The following is an 18,515-nucleotide window of genomic DNA, read 5'->3' as shown; positions in this document are numbered from 1 at the left end:
TGTTTTCCGTGTCTAGTTGTGGTTCTTGGTGCCTTCATTTGGGTCATGTTAACAGAGATAGTATTTACAGTTTCATAAGTAATTTTTAATAGTTCTTAAGACATGAGCAGTTTTAAACATTGGTTTCCACCAAATGGAAGCGTGGCCTTAAAGAGGAAGAAGATGCAACAGCAAAGGGAACAAGAACAGGCGTTTTGGGTGGCCTTTACTTCCCCACCTGGCCTGTAGTGGTCACAGGTAATTGTTAACCACTAAGTGTCTTGGATACGGTTTATGTGTTAATGTAGTGAATCCAACTTTACATGTCAAAAACTCAAAATCACCACATGGTACCATCTGAAGGCATCGACAACTTAGACCAGGTTGTTATAAAAACTGACTTCCTTTTGACTTTAGGAACATTTAAATAGAATTTCTCGATTGGTTTGTGCAGAACTGACTTCAGGGTGAATTATTGCCTCTCAGTCCATCTCAGCTAACACGCACCAAACATCAGCGGTTTGGATTCTTTCTAAACGTCCATATTCTACCATCTCAACGTGTCGTTTTATTCCCTCGTATTAGTGATGCTTCTGATCCTGCGTTTTACATGTATTTATATTTTGTAATTCTCTGTATTCTGACCTGTGAGACGTCATAAGAAAAGTGAATCCGCAAACATATAAAGAGATCTCCAGCACTACACGTGTATTGTATTTGTCTAATAAGGAAACGTAACGTACACCATTTACATCATTTTTATGAAACTGTTATCCCGCCTTGTGGTCCATGAAATGCTTTTCCATATATGAAAAATAAATGACTAGTATAATAAACTAAATTCAATTTCTCAGCTGCCTGTGATGTTTTTTTTTTTTTTTAAACAGAAAATGACAAGCATTAACCTAAAGGGTCTAATCGCTTTAATTTAGTGCATCGTCCATTATCATTCTTCATTTCATTCTTTCTTTCCCTCAGGTGTACCTCGAAAGAATTCCATCTATCCATTATCTGTACACCGCTTTATCCTCACTAGGGTCGCGGGGGGCTGGAGCCTATCCCAGCTGACTCAGGGTGAAGGCAGGGGACACCCTGGACAGGTCGCCAGTCTATCGCAGGGCCACACAGACAGACAATCAAGCACACTCACATTCACACCTACAGACAATTTAGAATTACCAATTAACTTCAACATGTTTTTGGACTGTGTGGGAGGAAGCCGGAGAACCCGGAGAGAACCCACGCTGCACGGGGAGAACATGGAGATTCCACGCAGAAAGATCCCGGGTGACGTGAACCGGCGACCTTCTAGCTGCGAGACAACAATGCTAACCAACTGCGCCACCTTGCAGCCCTCCAAAGAATTCACAAGCTGAAAACCTATTCATGACTTTGACTCTCCCAAAGATGTCTGTTCACACATAACAGTCAGCAGCATTCATTATGTGCTTTCGACAGTCCAGAAACATACTGAGGTTAATTGGTGATTCTAAATTGTCCGTAGGTGTGAATGTGAGTGTGCTTGGTTGTCTGTCTCTAAGTGTAGCCCTGTGATAGACTGGTTACCTGTCAGCTGGGATAGACTTCTACCCCCCATGACCCTAGTGAGGACAAAGGTGTAGACATGATGGATGGATTTTATTTAGAGGGTGAATGATGCCCGTGTGGGTTACACCCTTTTATCAAACTAGGAAGTGCTGCTCAGCCGAGTTCTTCTTTTGAGTCTTGTGGGTTTTTTGTGGTGCTCTGGTTCCTATTTGCTTGTGGTGTGACACAGATTGACCAGGCAGCCTTTCTTCATGCTACCTGTTGGTGATGTCACTGCCATGTTGTTCTCATACAGCCACAGACATCATCATTCCTTTCCCACATTGTACTGGTTCAGCATCAGCTGTGGTTGAGCAGCTTCATGTTTGACACTGGAAGGCACACAGCCTGTTACCACATGGCTGTTTCCAGGTCAACGCTAATCCTCCTCAAGCTTCTTTTCTCCTCATTAGCCATCTTACCCGCTCCTTTACCAGCTGAGCACACAATGAAGCTTGTCTATGGACAATTCTGTAGAACTCTAATTTCACACGCCACAGCTCGGATCTAAGTTTGGTTCTGAAACTACTGCTGCTGCTCTGTGATGGTTTGATGTGATCCAGAGGAAGAATAAACAGATAGAGGTGGCTTCATGAAGAGTCAAGAATGCTCTGGGTGTTGTTGGGCACATCAGTATGGTTCGGTCAGTTCTGCAGCTACTGGACCTGTTGGATTATGTGCGGACAAGTCGGAGTAGGTGAACTAACCTGGTGGGAGACTGTGGAGCTGAACATCAGATCAAGATTCCTCAACCAAGTATCAAGACAGAAATCAAGAAAAACAACAAGATACCCAACACAAGGTACACACACAGATCACACATCATAGCAAAGTCAGATGTTTTAATGTTCGTACAACCACTTGTTCCAAAACACTCACCTGCTGTGTGATGATATCAGACACACTGAACCTTATTGCAGGTTTTTCTCGTGAGTAAAAAAATCTGTCAAAAATATTCCAGATGTGTGGTTCAGCTGTCATAGAGGTGTTTTTTGTCCATATTTAACATGTGATCTGTTTGTCTGTGTCCATACACAGTGAATCCTGAATAAGGACCACTGCTGTGTAGTGGGTTGAAGAGAGAAAACAGCAAACAAACATGTTTGTTTGTTGGTCTTAAACTGAGATGACCTTTGTTGTGCTTCTCAAAGCAGCACTCCTATACTCTAATGTCACACTTCCATAAAACTGGTGGACTTGCAAAAGACGGACAGCAATCCAGAGGCTGCAAGGCGATGCTTCAGGGAAAGACAAGACAAGGAACGAGCCGGTTCTGAACTTCAGGACACAGGAACTGGGGACTAGCTTTCTCAGAAGGTAGATCTGGCAAGACATGAGTAGGGTGGAGGCCAGCAAACTTAGTAGCTTTAGCTGGTGGAAACTAGAAGATACGTGGTTACCCAGCTCAGAAACTGGAGCTGGGAGGCAAAGGACGAAAAAACTGGTGGTCAGGAGTCATGGCACCCATAAAAACTACATCTTCTGGTGATGGCCCTCATGTCTGGCTTGTAGTCTATTTCACCAAAAAAGTGCCACCAGTTGGCACTCAGCACCTTGTAGACTAGTTATACACACAGGGGCTGACTGGGAGATGATGCACAAACCAATGAGGGTGGGGCAGACAATCAATAAAAAATTAAAAAATATATTCTTGTGTGTTTGGAAAGCTCACCTGATTGAGCAGACGACCAACAGATCAGGGCTAGGAGTCCCCATCATGGTAGTCATGGGTTGATTCTGACCCATGGCATGATGTGCTGAATGTCATTTGCAACTGAGAAGTTGTTACTGACTCAGCTGAAACCAGCAGTTACATGACAAACATTTTTGGACTTTTTGGCTGAACTGGACTGAGAGCAGACAGAAGAGAAGGATGGAAACAGATTTAAAAATAAAGTAATAAAATATCTACTTAGGTCTACCTATCTATCTACTGGAGCTACTATTTCCCCCCAGTGTTGGTAACAACAGTGGCCACTTGCAAAAATGGACATATTGATCCCATCCATCATCTCTGCATCTTAATCCTCACTAGGGTCATGGGGGGCTGGAGTCTATCCCAGCTGACTCAGGGTGAAGGCAGGTTCACCTGGACAGGTAACCAGTCTATCTCTACACTTAGAGACAGACAACCAAGCACACTCACACCTACGGACAATTTAGAATTAACCTCAATTAAACTGTGTGGGAGGAAGCCAGAGAACCCGGAGAGAACCCACGCTGCACGGGAATAACAACTCCACGCAGAAAGATTCCGGTACCCCCACCGGGACGCGAACCGGCAACCTTCTTGCTGCGAGGCAAGAGTGCTACCAACTGCGCCACCTTGCAGCCGTTTATTCAACCTTTGTGAACTAAATAATTAAAGACATGAAGCCTTTGTTTCTCCTTTGGTCCTAATTAACGGCATCACAGCTCTGTTATGCTGCACAACAGACATGTCTGTGTTCTCTCTACTGTTGACCATGGTTTGGTTGGTTTTAATAGAGGTGCAAGACTTCAGAAAAACATGAGCCCACGGTTGAGCTCAGCAGGTCTGTGGAGCTCAGCAGATGTAATGCGTGTGCCTGCCTGCAGGCGGAGTGAGGAGCCCGCTGGAGCCCGCTGGACCTCCAGATGGGAGGAGATTCTGGGGCTTTGTTGTGATAGTAAAGGCTCCACCACGGTCAGCGCTTTCTCTTCGCCGGGTCACGTTTTTCCATCCGCTGGTGGAAGGATTTGAAGTTTAGAGAGAAACAGGAAGGACGCGACGCGTGAGAGGAAGCGTTTTAAGGTGAACGGCCTCACATGCTCTGCATCCAGCGGACCAGATGAGTGCTGTTGGTAAGATTCACAGAAACATGACGGATCGGTTCGGTTTTATGGCGTCTGGTTGCACAAACCAAAGAAATGATTAGTTCTGAGTTGGATCAGCATGGAGGTGAAGCAGCTGCAGCTTTTCTGACCCTGATGGCAGCATCCGGTTAAAGCACCGTGAAGTGTTGACCAAGTGTTAGAAAGTTCAGGTCCCACGTGTCTGATCAGGTCTGGATCCTCTGTTTTAGACACTAAAACCGGAACTGTGGCAGTTTAAGGTCACACTCTGTGGTCTACCTGGCAGTGTCTGGGCTGTAGATCTGAACAAGGAGAACAAAACACACTCACATGCACACAGTCCTGATTATGAGGAGCAGCTTGGTGTGTTTGATGTGAAGAGCACACCTGAACATATATGGATGGAACTGCATGTGAACTGAGTACTGAATAGGTGTGTGTGTGTGTGTGTGTGTGTGTCCAGATCCAGTGATGGTCTGCTGTAGGATGCAGAGGATGAGGCTCCAGGTATCTGAAGATCTACCCCCACCAACCCGTCTGTGAGACTCCAGGTGGACATCAGACCTCGCTCTGACCTTAAATGTGACTGAAGCCGGACCTCCTTGTTTCTGCTGAGATGGAGAAACGCAGCCTCCTGTCCTTCACGGTGACCCTGCTGGGTCTTCTGAACCCGTGTCTGACCAGACTGCCCCCCAGAGTCTCGTTTCCTATCGGTGAGTGAAGTCAACACAGTTCAACAGCATCCTTTCTTCATGCTACCTGTTGGTGATGTCACTGCCATGCTGTTCTCATACAGCCACAGACAGCATCATGCTTTTCTCACATTATACTGGTTCAGCATCAGCTGTGGTTGAGCAGCTTCATGTTTGACACTGGAAGGCACACAGCCTGTTGCCACATAATTTTAAGACCAACTGCACCTCTGTTCTTTAAAAAGGCCCATGTTGGTGTGGCCAACAAGATGGCAGCTTCTACGCCCATAAAGAAAAGATCCAACAACTCTGAAAATAGGTTCATAATAATCAGTTTTCATCTCTTAACACATAAAGAACATAATACACAGTGCTGTACCTGGTATCAGCAGTGATGCTCACAAACCTTAAAAATATTTTGCTTACAAACTCTTTGGTGGTGAATTACCAGAGACGTTTAAGGCTCTTTGAGCAGTGGATGCTCTGGGCAGCCTGGATGCTTTTAACTGTCAGTGGTTCCTGAATGAAAATGCCTGATACCAGTTCTGCTGAACAACAGGTAGTCCTGGAAGAAGTCTCACCCGCTTCAGCAGCCACGATGTCAGAAACACCACCACGCTGCTGCTGAGTGATGATGGAGACGTGCTGTATGTAGGAGCCAGGGATTCTGTGTTAGCTCTGGACGTTAGCCACGACAACGACATCATACTGAAGAGCAAGGTAGTACTGATCATCAGCAGCTAAACACTAGTCCTTCACAGAGAGTGCTGCACGCTGTCTAACTTTCAAAAATACATTTACAGCTGCGATCAAAAGTTTCCTTGTATAGACCACGTATGTCATGCACCAGCTTTGTAAAGACGAGTGGTCAACAGTACGACCATAATCTGGAGCTTGGCGATGGCTACGAAAAAGGACCTGAATTAGGTGAAAATGGTCAACAGACATTTAACCAAATATTAGACATACTGTATGGCTATTGCTGACCTAGAAGATTTTGAACCAGGAGGACAATAGGAGTTGAACCATTCTGTGTAAACACTTCTCTGTTGTCGTCGAGCTAACTGTGACCCCTTGCACTACTGAGTTCCATTCCTTGACCGGGTTTTGAAGCTGATGTTTGTCATTATTTATCTACCTGTGGAGGTGTGTCATTCACCGATACAGTGAAATGACTTCTTCCTTTCCTTGCTGTCAGTTCTGTGGTTGTAACAGTCACTCAGCTAAAACTCTGAACCGTTTAAACAGTTTAACTAGTTTGATGCTGGGCCGTGTGACTCCACAACTCAATCAATGGAAAAGCATGATTTTAGGCTTTCATTCTCTCATGTTTGCAGTCCACTGAATTATAAAGTTAAAGAACTATAACAGCTCCCTGGTCCTGTGAGGTCTACTGTCAGTTTATTGGAGTTTGTGTCTTTTCTATCTGAAAGGATTTGTATTTAATCACCGTGAGGAGCTCGTGGTTTCAGATGGACTGAACCGCTCTGATGGATTTTGTTCTCTGATCTTCTTTCAGATGGACTGGAGCCCTTCAGACAAAGACCTTGAACAATGTTCCATGAAGGGCAAGAAAATGGCAAGTCGCTGATTTGTATACACATACTGTGAACCTATTGGATAGCAACCAAACAGTAACATATAGCTCCCATTTACACTGTCAGCACTGAATGAACAGGTCCAGCATTAATCACCAATCAGCAGCTGTATGTTTTGGTTTTATTAACACGTCTAACTTTCTGTCTTCTGTGTGGTTGTTCCAGGCCGACTGTCCCAACTTCATCCGAGTGCTGCAGTTCTTGAACTCTACGCACCTCTATGCATGTGGAACATTCGCTTTCAGTCCACGCTGTGTCTACATCGTAAGTTGTGTTCATTGGGATTCATTTATACAGTGTATGGACATCATAAAACAGTCAAGATAGACTATATTGGAGCAGAAGGAGAAGTGGGCTCATAGGTAAGTCAGTAATGAGTGTGTCCATAGTTTACACAGTGCCACATACAGTCAATAGGTTTGTCTGTGCTGCTTTTGGAATAGTTTTGTGAAGGGCTTGAGGAAGTTGGCCGACATTTTGGGGAAAGGGTCGTGCTGTTGGATGCATTCAGGATGTCCAGAGGACATGCAAACATGGCACAGTTTCAAACGAGCGGTTTATAGTCTGGAGCCATGTGGAGGTGTGTCTTGTTGAACTGATGGAGGTGAAGGATAACCACGAGTGGAGGATGAGCGTTTCATCTCAACAGTGTCAAGCATAGAGATTGCTGAAAGAACTCAATCAGCAAAAAGGACTTTTCCCATCCTGCTGGTGTCCAAGAAACATGAGCGGCTGCTCACTGGAGCTGGTCCAATGACAAGAGGTGGACTTGTGAACGTTCAAGTGCCCGGCTGTGGCCCTAACAACACATCCTCATCTTTCTCTGCATCGCTGGCATCGTGTCATTTGAATAAAGCTGCATTTTAGGGCAGCATTATAAAATGACTGGTTGACTAAGTGTCTGTGTACTGATCAAGCAGTCCAACACCTGAGTAGGGTCTGGATTAACTCTGTGGCCCAAATAAACAGCTCAGAAATGTTTTGGGCAAAATTGACTAAATTGACCCATTTTCTAACCTGAGGAGGAAAAATAAGATTTTTAAGTCAGAAAAGAATTCTATTTACATTTACTAATGAGGGATTTTTAACAGTTTAAAGGAGACAGCCAGACTCCGTTTAGGTTGCATTTGATGTTGTCTCAGTTTTCCGTTCATATTTTAGTTCAATAGCAGCTGGACTTTTTTTCCTCTTTTCCGTCCAGAACTCAGAAACATTAACGATGAGCCTCAGGCCTGATGAAGGAAGAGGTCGCTGTCCCTATGACCCCTACCAGCGCAACACTGCCATCGTCGTGGGTAAGTCGGTGATGCTGCAGCTGCTTCTATAAAATGATGGCTGACGCAGGTTTAAACAACAATCTGGTTACTGCTTAGTGTATGTGGAAAAATCTGTATGAGACTCAGTAGTGGTTGTTACAGAGCACAAAAGTCTTATGTGATCAAAAACTGACCACGTTCGGGTTCTCCGGCTTCCTCCCACAGTTCACAAACATGCTGAGGTTAATTGGTGATTCTAAATTGTCCGTAGGTGTGAATGTGAGTGTGCTTGGTTGTCTGTCTCTAAGTGTAGCCCTGTGACAGACTGGTTACCTGTTCAGGTGAACCTACATTCACCCTGAGTCAGCTGGGATAGACTCCGCTCCCTAGTGACCCTGGTGAGGATTAAGGTGTAGGGATGGATGGATGGATGGATGGATGGATGGATGGATGGATGGATGGATGGATGGATGGATAGATGGATGGATGGATGGATAAATCTGCACTCAGTATTCCTTCATGACAGAGAAAACCTCAAGTATCACCAGGCCGTTAACACTCAGACCCACTACTCAGTATTAAGTATGAAGCATTGAAGGTTAGTGTTCTGGGTACAGTTAGTGCACAGCCTTGACAGAAATGTTGGATTGGACTCATGTCAGGCTTGACCACTTACAGACGGTGTTGAAGCCACTCTAGCTCTGTTGGGCTTATTGTTCTATTGGAAGGTGAATCTCTGGCCCAGTATGAATATTGCCAGGTGTTTTTCTGCTTCCCAGATGGAGAGCTTTATACAGGAACTGTGGCAGACTACAGAGGGAACCGGCCGGTCATCTCCCGGTACCTCAGCGAGGGCAGGCGTGTTGACTTGAAGTTAGACGACACACTAGGATGGCTGGAGGGTGAGTGTGTGTTCCACAGACACTAACATGGCATTATGCTTTTCTTACTTCAGTGTTAAAAATGTCTTCAGTTATGTTGTATTAGTAGATCAGAATCCTTCCTACATTCTTCCAGAATCTTAAACCTTCAACATATTTTGTTTGCCATAGATCCAACCTTCATCAGCTCTACCTTCATTCCGGATGAGGGGAAGATCTACTTCTTCTTTAGCGAAGTGGGCAGAGAGTACAACTTCATAGACAAATTTATCGTCTCACGCATTTCTCAGATCTGCATGGTAAGTTCAGCACAATGAACCTCATAGAAACAATGAAACACCTGCACATGAATGAGATGAATGATAGGGGTGTAAAGAGTCACCGATATGAAAATCAGTTTTAACTTTAACGATATGAATACATCGTCCGGACAGATGTAATATCAGACAGAATTAACCCACAAAACCAAAATGCAGTTTTTAGATAATGATTTATGGAAGATTTATCGAAAACTGCTGACACCCCTGTGAAACCCTGGGCAGCAACACCGGCAGGTAAACATCTGTAGTAGCTTGTGATCAGTGTTTTACATCGCCATGGAGGGATTTTGACCCCCATCTTCTCTGCAGAATAGTTTTGAGCATGAACTGCCCTTTTAATGTCTCACCACAACATCTGAGTTGGATCCAAGTCCAGATTTTGACTCGGCCACTCCAGAACCTTCATTTTGTTCTTTTTGAACCATTCAGAGGTTGACCTGTTCATGTGTTTTGGGTCGTTGTCATGCTGCAGAGCCCATTTGAGCTTTTGGTCATGAACTGATGGGTGGATGTTCTCCAGGCGAGAGAAGAATTCATGGCTCCATCAGTTATGACAAGTGGTCCAGGTCCTTTGACTCATCAGTCCACAGGATGTTATCCCAGAAGTCTCGGGGCTCATCTAGATATTGTTTTTTTTTTTTGCCAGTGCCAGACAAACCTTTATGTTCTTGTTGCTCAGGAGTGGTCTGCACCCTGCAGCTCTCCCACTGATGCCGTCTTTGCCCAGTGTCTTCCTGTTTGAAGGCTGATGTGCTGTGTTTTGCTTTCATGCATCAGAGTGATGTTGGAGGTCAGCGGACCCTGCAGCGACGCTGGACCACGTTCGCCAAAGCTCAGCTGTTGTGCCAGGCCGACAACGAGCTGCCGTACAATGTGATCCAGGACATAGACACCCTCCCTCCAGCAGATGGCGCTCCTGAGGACGACACGCTCTTTTATGGCATCTTCACCTCCCAGTGGTTAGTAATGGCACACAGAATGTAGTCTGGGAAGCACTAGCACTGACTCTGAGGAAACTCACCTGAAGTTTGACCAAAAAAATATGCAGACTAAAAGGACATTTGGAAAAAACAATGTCAAACTTATGTAGTCAGAAGCCCTAAATTAGCACATTCTTTCTTATTTTATAATCTGCAAAAATCACATTCAGAATCTGTTGTATTTTGTGGTAAACCTGGAAATATTTCAAGTCTAAGGAACATTTAAAAACAAGAGGTTGAGCCCCAGTAGCTCAGCTGGTTGAGCAGACGACCCATGAATAGGGGCTGAATGCCGCCGATACAGCGGCCATGTATCCAGACAGACTTCACCCTCTCTTCTCCTCTACTGCTCCTGTCTTCAGCGTATCAGCAATAAATCCAAAAAACCTTAAAAAAAAAAGAGCTATTCAATGAAGAACCTATTTATAGTTTAGCAGTCAAACTAAAGCAGACTAGTCGTGAACATATTGAATGACCGTTAAACTCTGATCTGAAACAACATTCTTTGGAGGACAGCTGGAGCAGCTGGAGGCGTCACTGCTCTGACCCACTGCTGTCACGTGCTCATATATCTGAAACACAACTTGTTGTGTTCTGTAGCGTTCTGTGGATTCAGTCATTAATGCATAATGTCTTTCATGTTTGCACCTAGGTCTGTCAACTCTGGACGGTCAGCAGTGTGTTCATTCCGCCTGACCGACATCAAATCAGTGTTTGCTGGTAACTACAAAGTCCTGAACAGGGACACGTTGCAGTGGAGGGCATGGGTTCAAGAAAAGGTTGCAAATCCAGGAGAGGTAAATGCTCACTTCTGATGTATTGATGTAAAGGAACTGGGGCAGAATGACTTATTGGGTCCTTGAAAGTGGAAAAATTTTCAGTTAAGACTATAAACCAGCAAGAACTGCTTGCAGATAGACAATATCTATTTATTTTTATAAACTCACATTCCAACCTGTCTGAGAAAGCCTTAGTTTGTTTACCAGGTGTTGATGATAGTGATGATGATGATGATGATGATGATGATGATGATAGTGATGATGATGATGATGATGATGATGATGATGGTGGTGGTGGTGGTGACGGTGATGATGGTGATGTGATGGTGATTATGGCTACAAATACTTAATCAAAGTGAGATTAATATTTTAATACAATAAAACTGTGAAAGTTTAAAACTGACATTGTGTATTTGTGTGTGACAGTGTGGCCTCCACAATGCCTCCGACAACGCCCTGCGCTTTGTCAAAGAGAACTTCCTGGCGGATGAAAGCGTGCGACCGGTTGGAAGAAGCCTGACCCTTGTGTCTGCTGAGCACAACTACACCCACCTGACTGTCCAGAGAGTCCAGGCGGCCAACAGCAGACACTACACTGTCCTGTTCTTGCTCACCGGTAAGCCCTGAATCAGAGCAGCAGGATGCAACTTGTATTATTTTAAACAAACACAAATTTTTCACAACTCATTACCTGGTCATCAAATGACGGTACAAGGTTTAGTGCTTCTTTAATGAGATGCCTCTCAGGACATCTACGTAAACAAAGATGTGTTTAGCTCATGAAGGTAAGTGGGTGAGTGTCTACAGTGTACAGCAGAAGTGAGTTCACCCCTTTGCAATTTGATTGTGAATTATTCAAAAATGTACCACCTTAACTGTATTATGCGATACTTCTAAGTTGGACACATCCTGGGAATAGAGGTGGCGATAGTAGAGCGGTACAATACCTGGGTGTTTACTTTGACAATAACATCAACATTAAATAGGGTGAAGATACCTCTTGTGTTATCAAACCAGCTCTAACGCTTCCCTGTTAGTGGTTTAATGAGAACACAGGCGACACGTTACCATCAAAACACTGATTTTCTGTCTGTCAGTTTTGCTCCATTACGTCTGTCCACTGTGTCGACATTAACTGTCTTCTCTTTCTGTTTTTCAGAGTCTGGTTGCTTACACAAAGCAGTGCTGCTACAGAGTGGGGCCCACATCATTGAGGAAGTTCAGGTTTTTGAGCAACCTCAGCCCATCAAGAGCTTGAAGCTCTCCATTCCCAAGGTGCACACTGTGACTGACATTTGTTTTGTTATTTAGTTCAAGTACGAGCTTTAGACTAGATACCTTTCATGTTTATTTTGTATCTATATGTAACATTACATTGTTATTTGTAAGAGTTTTGATTCAAGATATTTATAACAGTCAGACACTCACCAGTTCTCGACCGGCCTCTGTCCACTTCGTGTACAACCTCAGGGTGCTGGACTATGTATACGTTATTCCCTATGGCGATAGCATCGTTGTTGTACCTCGCTGATCTCTAGTTGTGAGAGCAGTTGCCGTTTGAGGAACACTTTGTTGGAATACTAGGCTAGTAGCTGTTTCATGGTTAATCTCAAAGTCGAGTTTTGAAACATCCAGTTGTCCCACAACATTCTTCTGTAACCCTTCTCGCTTGGGTTACGTCACTGGTAACGTCTCATCAGCTCCAGGTTCCCGTCTCTAGTCCATCTATGCCTTGCTCCTTGTTTTATTCACCATCAGGGCACCCTGGTTCCTTCGCGCCTGATACGGCACCTTGTTAACCAGGTGATGTCCAAGCCGGTGTGACTCTCAGATTCCCTCATATGGAGCTAGGCAGGTGGGGCAGCATTAAGGACACCTGTGCCCTGACTGGGATTTGAATCCTCAGTGATGACGTTGTTGTCTTGGTCATCTCAAATACTCTAACGGTGATCATTGCTTAAACTGTTCTGATTGTGTTTCCCTGCAGGGTGTGATATATGTTGGCACATCAGAGGGTGTGGTGAAGGTTCCAACGGCCAACTGCTCTTTCTACTGGACCTGTGCTCAGTGTGTTCTGGCCCGGGACCCCTTCTGTCATTGGGACCCTGTCAGCAGGGCCTGTGTGGTGGTCTCGAAAACCCACACCCCTCTGTGAGTACGACAACACTTTGTCATTAGTTTGTTGAAAGTGTACAGTACAATCTGGAGAACATCTAACTAATCATACCAATAGACCGATAAAAATGCTCTGAGATCTTTTGTAGTCTGATAGAGAAACTTCAAACTGATGAAAATGAATTACATGTTAAAAACTTTTATAAAATGCTAAAGAGGAAAATATTATGTACCCTTCGTATAATCGACAGGTAGACTTTTATCTTAACGAGATATGACTTCAAACTTTAAATTGAAATGGAAGAGATGGTGAAAAAACAAAATGAAAAATGGTTGTGGGTTGTGTGAACCATTTTTGCCTGTAGAGCTGCACTGAGGTAGAACAGACTTCCTCGGTGCTGTCCCTACCTACAGGTTGTAGCTAAGAAAAGAAAACAAAGAGATGAGAGAGCGTTTCTAGTCAACGTTTAGGAGGATTTAGGAGGAAAAGTTGTGTCTACATTCACCGCTGACTGGAGTCTTACCTTACAGAGGCCAGGACATAGATGGGGGCAACGTTGAGGAGGCGTGCAACAGCGTTTCTTTAACACGTAAAACCAGATTTGGTCCAAGCAAGCTGCCTGCAGGTAAGTGTCATTTCTTTCCTAAAAGGTCCCATATAGGTTAGTATCCTTGGAAATGAAATATAGAAGCTCTGAGAATGAACAAAAGTTTGCATACAGTTGTAAAAGACCTGGCAGAATGTGCTGGGTCAAAACTATAAATACAGCAGTTTGAATGATCCAGAAAGTTGTGTGACATGTTCTTAGTGGCTCGACCTCTCTGAGCCAATTTAAATAGACACTCAGTAGACTCACTACGATGGGAAAGTCTACGGAGCTGCGTACAGAAGAAGAAGAAGAAAGAAGAAGCAAATCACTGACTGAACACCGTCAGGAAAGTCACTTAGAGCCATTTCTGAAACACTGTATGGCACCGTTATGTCATGATCAGGAAGAAAATGCTATCATCTGCTGCTCAGAGACAGTTGGTAAGGGCGGTCAAGAGTCCACCAAGAACCACCAAAAAGCAGGTCTACAATTAATTACAAGCTGCTGGAATATAGGTGTCCACAGTGAAGCTGAGGACACCAGAGAAGTTGTTTTTAAAGGTATCTGCTGTGCCATCAGGACTTAAGCCCAAAAGGAGAAAGGTCCAAAGTGTAGGGGCTGCCAGTGGAAAGGCAGAGTCGTCTTTAGTTCCCAGCCTGTAGCTGATAGTCTAAATGATACTGAATGAATTAATGATTTAGGTTGCTGTTGCCTCTTAATGTGATAACCCATGACACTGTTTACAAGGTTGTGGACAGGTGTGTTTTGTTGGAGAACGTGGCGAGCTGTAATCTGTATATCAGCCTCGTGTCCTGCAGGTGAGCTGGTGTCGGTGTCTCTGAACGAGGTGGTCCACATACAGTGTCCTGCGGCGTCGCAGCTGTCCCAGCAGGTGTGGGAGCGTCCCAACAGCAGGCTGTCCTCAGACCTGTACCTTTTCCTGGAGGATGGGAGTCTGAGCTTCGTGGCCACCCCTGCCACACTGGGCCACTACCTTTGCCTGTCCATTGAGAATGGCTACCAACAGACTATGGCCATCTATCATGTCAAACAGAAGAGCAGCCCCATGACTCAAAGCCCAACCAGGTTCCCCGGCCCTCAGACACACCCCATACCCACCACACAAGCTGTGACCCGGCATGGACCTGGACTGCACACCTCTGTGGGGACCTGGCCTAAAAGAACAGAATCAAGACAAGAAGAGACGAGGCCAACACTGTCCATCAGAAACACTCAAGTCACCACGAGACAGCTGGGCAGAAACCTCGTCCTGTGGACAGAGACATCTGGACAGAAAGAGACTGACCTTCACGGTGGAGAGCCCTTGCTGGCAGCCCAACGCCCATGCTACCTGAAGGAACTGGTGGTTGTGTCGGTTCTTCTGGTGCTCTGCCTCAGTCTACTGATCACGATGGTTCTGTATGGGCTCCGACAGCGATGCCGCAGCAGAACAGCCCCCCAGGCAGGACCTGCAACTAGAGATTCTGACAGAAGGACCCCTGTGGAGCAGGAGGCATTAAATGGAAACGAACTCTTGAACAAACACAACGGACAAGCGCGACATGGTGAACGGGTCAGTGGGCTATTTTGTAACGGGGCGCTCACAGGCCCTAACGGACATTTGCCCAACACCCCATCTGAACAGTCCTAGGCATTTAAATTGTTTTAGATGAAACTAGCAGTGAGGGGAGTTAGCATGGCGAAGACTACCCAGTGGGAGGTACAGCCAATAAGAAGGTACAGACACTGTGGACTGTTATCCTCACATGTGACATGATGAAAGACAATCTCCTGGAGGTACTGAAATGAAAACACAAAACTGTTCAAGGTCCAAGACACATTGGTTTTCCTGTGGTCTTTTAACTCATTAGGGTAAGATGGTCAAAGGATCAGGGTATCGGTACGGTAATTTCTTTGAATGTTTTTTTATAGACTAGTCTAATGAAACACCAATGAAAAAATTAGATATTTTAAAATTTACACCAGAGTCTGTGTTGATTGTTTATGCAGAATCAGATCTATGTATGTATCTCCAGTGCTTATATTCTTCTTATTTCCTCGCACAACACAATTTCGAAGAACCGTAATTGAGATTATATTCAGTGGCACAGTTCTCCCTGTCCAGTAGGTACGGTGTCGTTTTAACACAAAGAAGCCATCAGTAGGTGGTTCGACTCTTTTCTTTTGTTTGTGACGTGATGTAACACACAAACAGTGAATGTGCCTTGGCAGCATTTTAGATGATGTTCTGATGGAGCTGTTGATCAACTCACTGGTTTCCTTTGCGTTGTGCACCTTTGACCATTTGAACACCTCAATAAACATGAACCCACCACTGTAGTGATGGCACAGGGCTGTCTTTTGATAGGTTCAGATGCACTTCAGTAAACAGGACGGGGTTCTGATGTCGAGTGATTCACTAAACGTTGTATAAACAAGAAAACTGGGCTGCTTCTTGTCTGCCTTAATGTCTCCTCACTCTTTGAATAAGTTGGTCTGCCGTCGTTAAAGATGGGCAGGGAGGGCCCAAAACTGATTTAAGATCAGATGCTAAGTTGTTCTACATGTTTTTATATGGGAGTAATTTCATTAGATATTGCTGTATTTATATGTCTTATTGTAGAAGAGAAAGCATAAATGTTAAGCGTGTGCACCCATGTGTCTATCATTTTATTTAGTAGCTTGGAGGAGGTGATGCTCATGTGAAGTTTCACACAGAAACATCCCCACAGAGATGAATGAATGAGGATATGAATGAATTAATTACACAAGATATCATGTCAGAAATGTCTTTAAGGTTCAAATCAAGAATACCACAGTTGATCTGATGTTGGCTGTAAGTCCTCATTGGAATGTGATGACATGGACAGACTGTCAGCAGCTGCAGCCTCCTTAAAAAATGCCTCCTAGTTCCACAGCATGGCCCCAGTCCCAGCTGTCATAACAAGACGAAGGAATTGTGGCTCGCTCAGGAGCTCACCAAGAGGACTCTGGCTGAAGTCATGTTAGTTGTTAATGTGTGTCACCTTAACACATGCATGTGATGACTTAGAAACAGCTCTACCACTGACTCTGACAGAGGCACTGGGCCGCCCACTAGACAGTTAAGACGGGTTAAATGGACCCCTATCAAAAATAAAAGTAAGAGCAGCAGTTAAAGAGAAGCTATATACAAGTATACATCATAAGAATATATAGCTATGTTTTCCTAAGGTTGCTGTGTGTTCATCCCAAACAACACGGCTCCTGAACTCGAGCTCTTTCGGGTCTTAAAACCATGTCTGAAGAGTTAACAGAACATTCAGGAGTTGCTGATAGTGCCCTCTCTGATTGGCTAAGCAGAAACTTTGGAAAGTGGAAAATGGTAATTGTGTGCGTTTAATTAAACTTTCAAGCAAAATAGAGATGGAAGAGGAGAAGGTCCTTGATGATTTCAGATGGAAAAACATTTTAGGCATGTTGTCACGTCGATGGACCTCGAAGAGGTTAGATTACAAATGTGAGGGTCTCGTTTTAATTTTATTAAATTTATTTAAAAGAACAGCGTAATTAACGTCACCATTTAAGGCACCATAGAGAAAATATTACACAAGACACACCAACATTTTGTTAGATCTGATTCATTAAGACCATAGGATAGAATATCTAAGACTTTTATTTTTAACTACGGCACAGTTAATGCATAATGCAGGGTTAGCTGTTACACTATGTATGAAGGGACCATGTTACGTAACGATGCTCAGCATCCTGCAGCAGCTCCTCTCTTCTCCTCTCCTCTCCTCTCCTCTCCTCTCCTCTCCTCTCCTCTCCTCTCCTCTCCTCCCCTCCCCTCTCCTCCTGCCAGCCTGTGAGCCAGTCTCAGAGAGGCTGGCTGCACCAAACTAGGCCATCTGATGAAGATGATGACAACATCTTTGGACGTCCTGACGAAGAGGAGCAGCATCACCTGCATCAGGCCGATGAACAGGGTGGTGGAGGAAGTCTGTGCTGCCCTCCCACAACCCAAGGCAGCATTTGCAGGAAACCGGACTCTGTGTGACCAGTGGAGTGAAGAGAATACAGCGTCCCTTCTGTGTCCGTCACCCCAGCTGTGGGGGAGTGGCAGGAAGGAGGAGGTCAGCTGCTGTCCTTCACAGCCCTCCATCTGGACAAGCTTCAGGCCACAGGGAAAGAAGCAGTCTACCAGACCTGCGTTAAGGTTTTGAACCTGCAATCTTTGGCTGGGATGAAGGAGTCGAGGTGGACCGAGTTTTTTGGTCCAGATGGTCCCTGTACAAGCTGCCTGTTGAAAAGCGGACAGCAGACCTCCAGTGGAGGGTCGTACGTGGGGTAATCGCTACAAACAGATACAGGGGGCACCTTGATCCGGAGCTGAGGGAGGGGTACACTTTCTGTTCTCAGCTTGAGACCCTGGTTCACTTGTTTGTCCAGTGTCCTCGGCTGGCAGCACTCTTTGAGCTTTTAAAAAGGTGGCTTCAGGGTCACGGGGAGGATTTTTCTTTTGACTTGTTCATTTTTGGTCCAAAATACTGCACAAAGAAAAAGACAGTACACACATTGGTGAACTTTTTATCAGGTACTGCCAAGCTGGCCATGTGGCTGACACAGAAGAACCAGGTTCAGAGTGCTGGCTGTGTGGATCCAGTGCTGGTATTAAGGGACTGCTGAAGGCTCGACTGAGGGTGGAATACACACACTTTCAGATGATGCAGGATATGCAGGCCTTCAGTCAGTCATGGGCTATTGGGGGGTTTATGCTCTGTGGGGGAGACAGAGAGCTGATTGTTGATCTGTGTCCGTTTGGTTGACTGGGCTGTTGTTGTTTTAACTGTTTTTCACCTGAAGTGAAGATGATCTGGTTTGTCTTTGCAATGAAATAAAGGGACTTTTGAAAACCAAACCTCTCCTCTCCTCTCCTCTCCTC

At 44.8% G+C, this 18,515-nt stretch overlaps 1 protein-coding gene across 2 annotated transcripts; it reads left to right on the top strand.

The window, feature by feature from the left end:
* The first annotated feature begins 4,996 nt into the window (after positions 1–4,996).
* On the top strand, positions 4,997–16,244 carry sema4ab (sema domain, immunoglobulin domain (Ig), transmembrane domain (TM) and short cytoplasmic domain, (semaphorin) 4Ab). 2 transcript variants are annotated; one of them, XM_008281015.1, is made up of 14 exons: positions 4,997–5,093; positions 5,632–5,792; positions 6,592–6,651; positions 6,836–6,934; positions 7,872–7,965; positions 8,706–8,828; positions 8,979–9,106; positions 9,905–10,086; positions 10,760–10,904; positions 11,313–11,502; positions 12,046–12,161; positions 12,874–13,037; positions 13,533–13,627; positions 14,395–16,244. In XM_008281015.1, exons 1-14 carry the CDS (start codon positions 4,997–4,999, stop codon positions 15,240–15,242), a joined length of 2,502 nt encoding a protein of 833 aa, XP_008279237.1. In that variant the 3' UTR covers positions 15,243–16,244. The 2 variants fall into 2 exon arrangements, with proteins under 2 accessions (XP_008279237.1, XP_008279248.1); XM_008281026.1 differs by lacking the exon at positions 4,997–5,093 and having other exon boundaries at positions 5,712–5,792; positions 14,410–16,244.
* The last annotated feature ends 2,271 nt before the right edge of the window (positions 16,245–18,515 follow it).

Source organism: Stegastes partitus, unplaced genomic scaffold (genome assembly GCF_000690725.1).
Source record: "Stegastes partitus isolate 25-593 unplaced genomic scaffold, Stegastes_partitus-1.0.2 Scaffold6, whole genome shotgun sequence".
Classification (NCBI taxonomy): Eukaryota; Metazoa; Chordata; class Actinopteri; family Pomacentridae; genus Stegastes; species Stegastes partitus.
Note: the sequence above shows the minus strand (reverse complement) of the source record. Positions and strands in the feature narration are given on the sequence as shown.

Coding starts and splice junctions, on each gene's coding strand:
- sema4ab (XM_008281015.1), top strand. CDS start 4,997: ATGGAGAAACGCAGCCTCCTGTCCTTCACGGTGACCCTGCTGGGTCTT. Junction 7,966..8,705: donor CAACACTGCCATCGTCGTGG/GTAAGTCGGTGA, acceptor TCTGCTTCCCAG/ATGGAGAGCTTTATACAGGA. Junction 11,503..12,045: donor TGTCCTGTTCTTGCTCACCG/GTAAGCCCTGAA, acceptor TCTGTTTTTCAG/AGTCTGGTTGCTTACACAAA.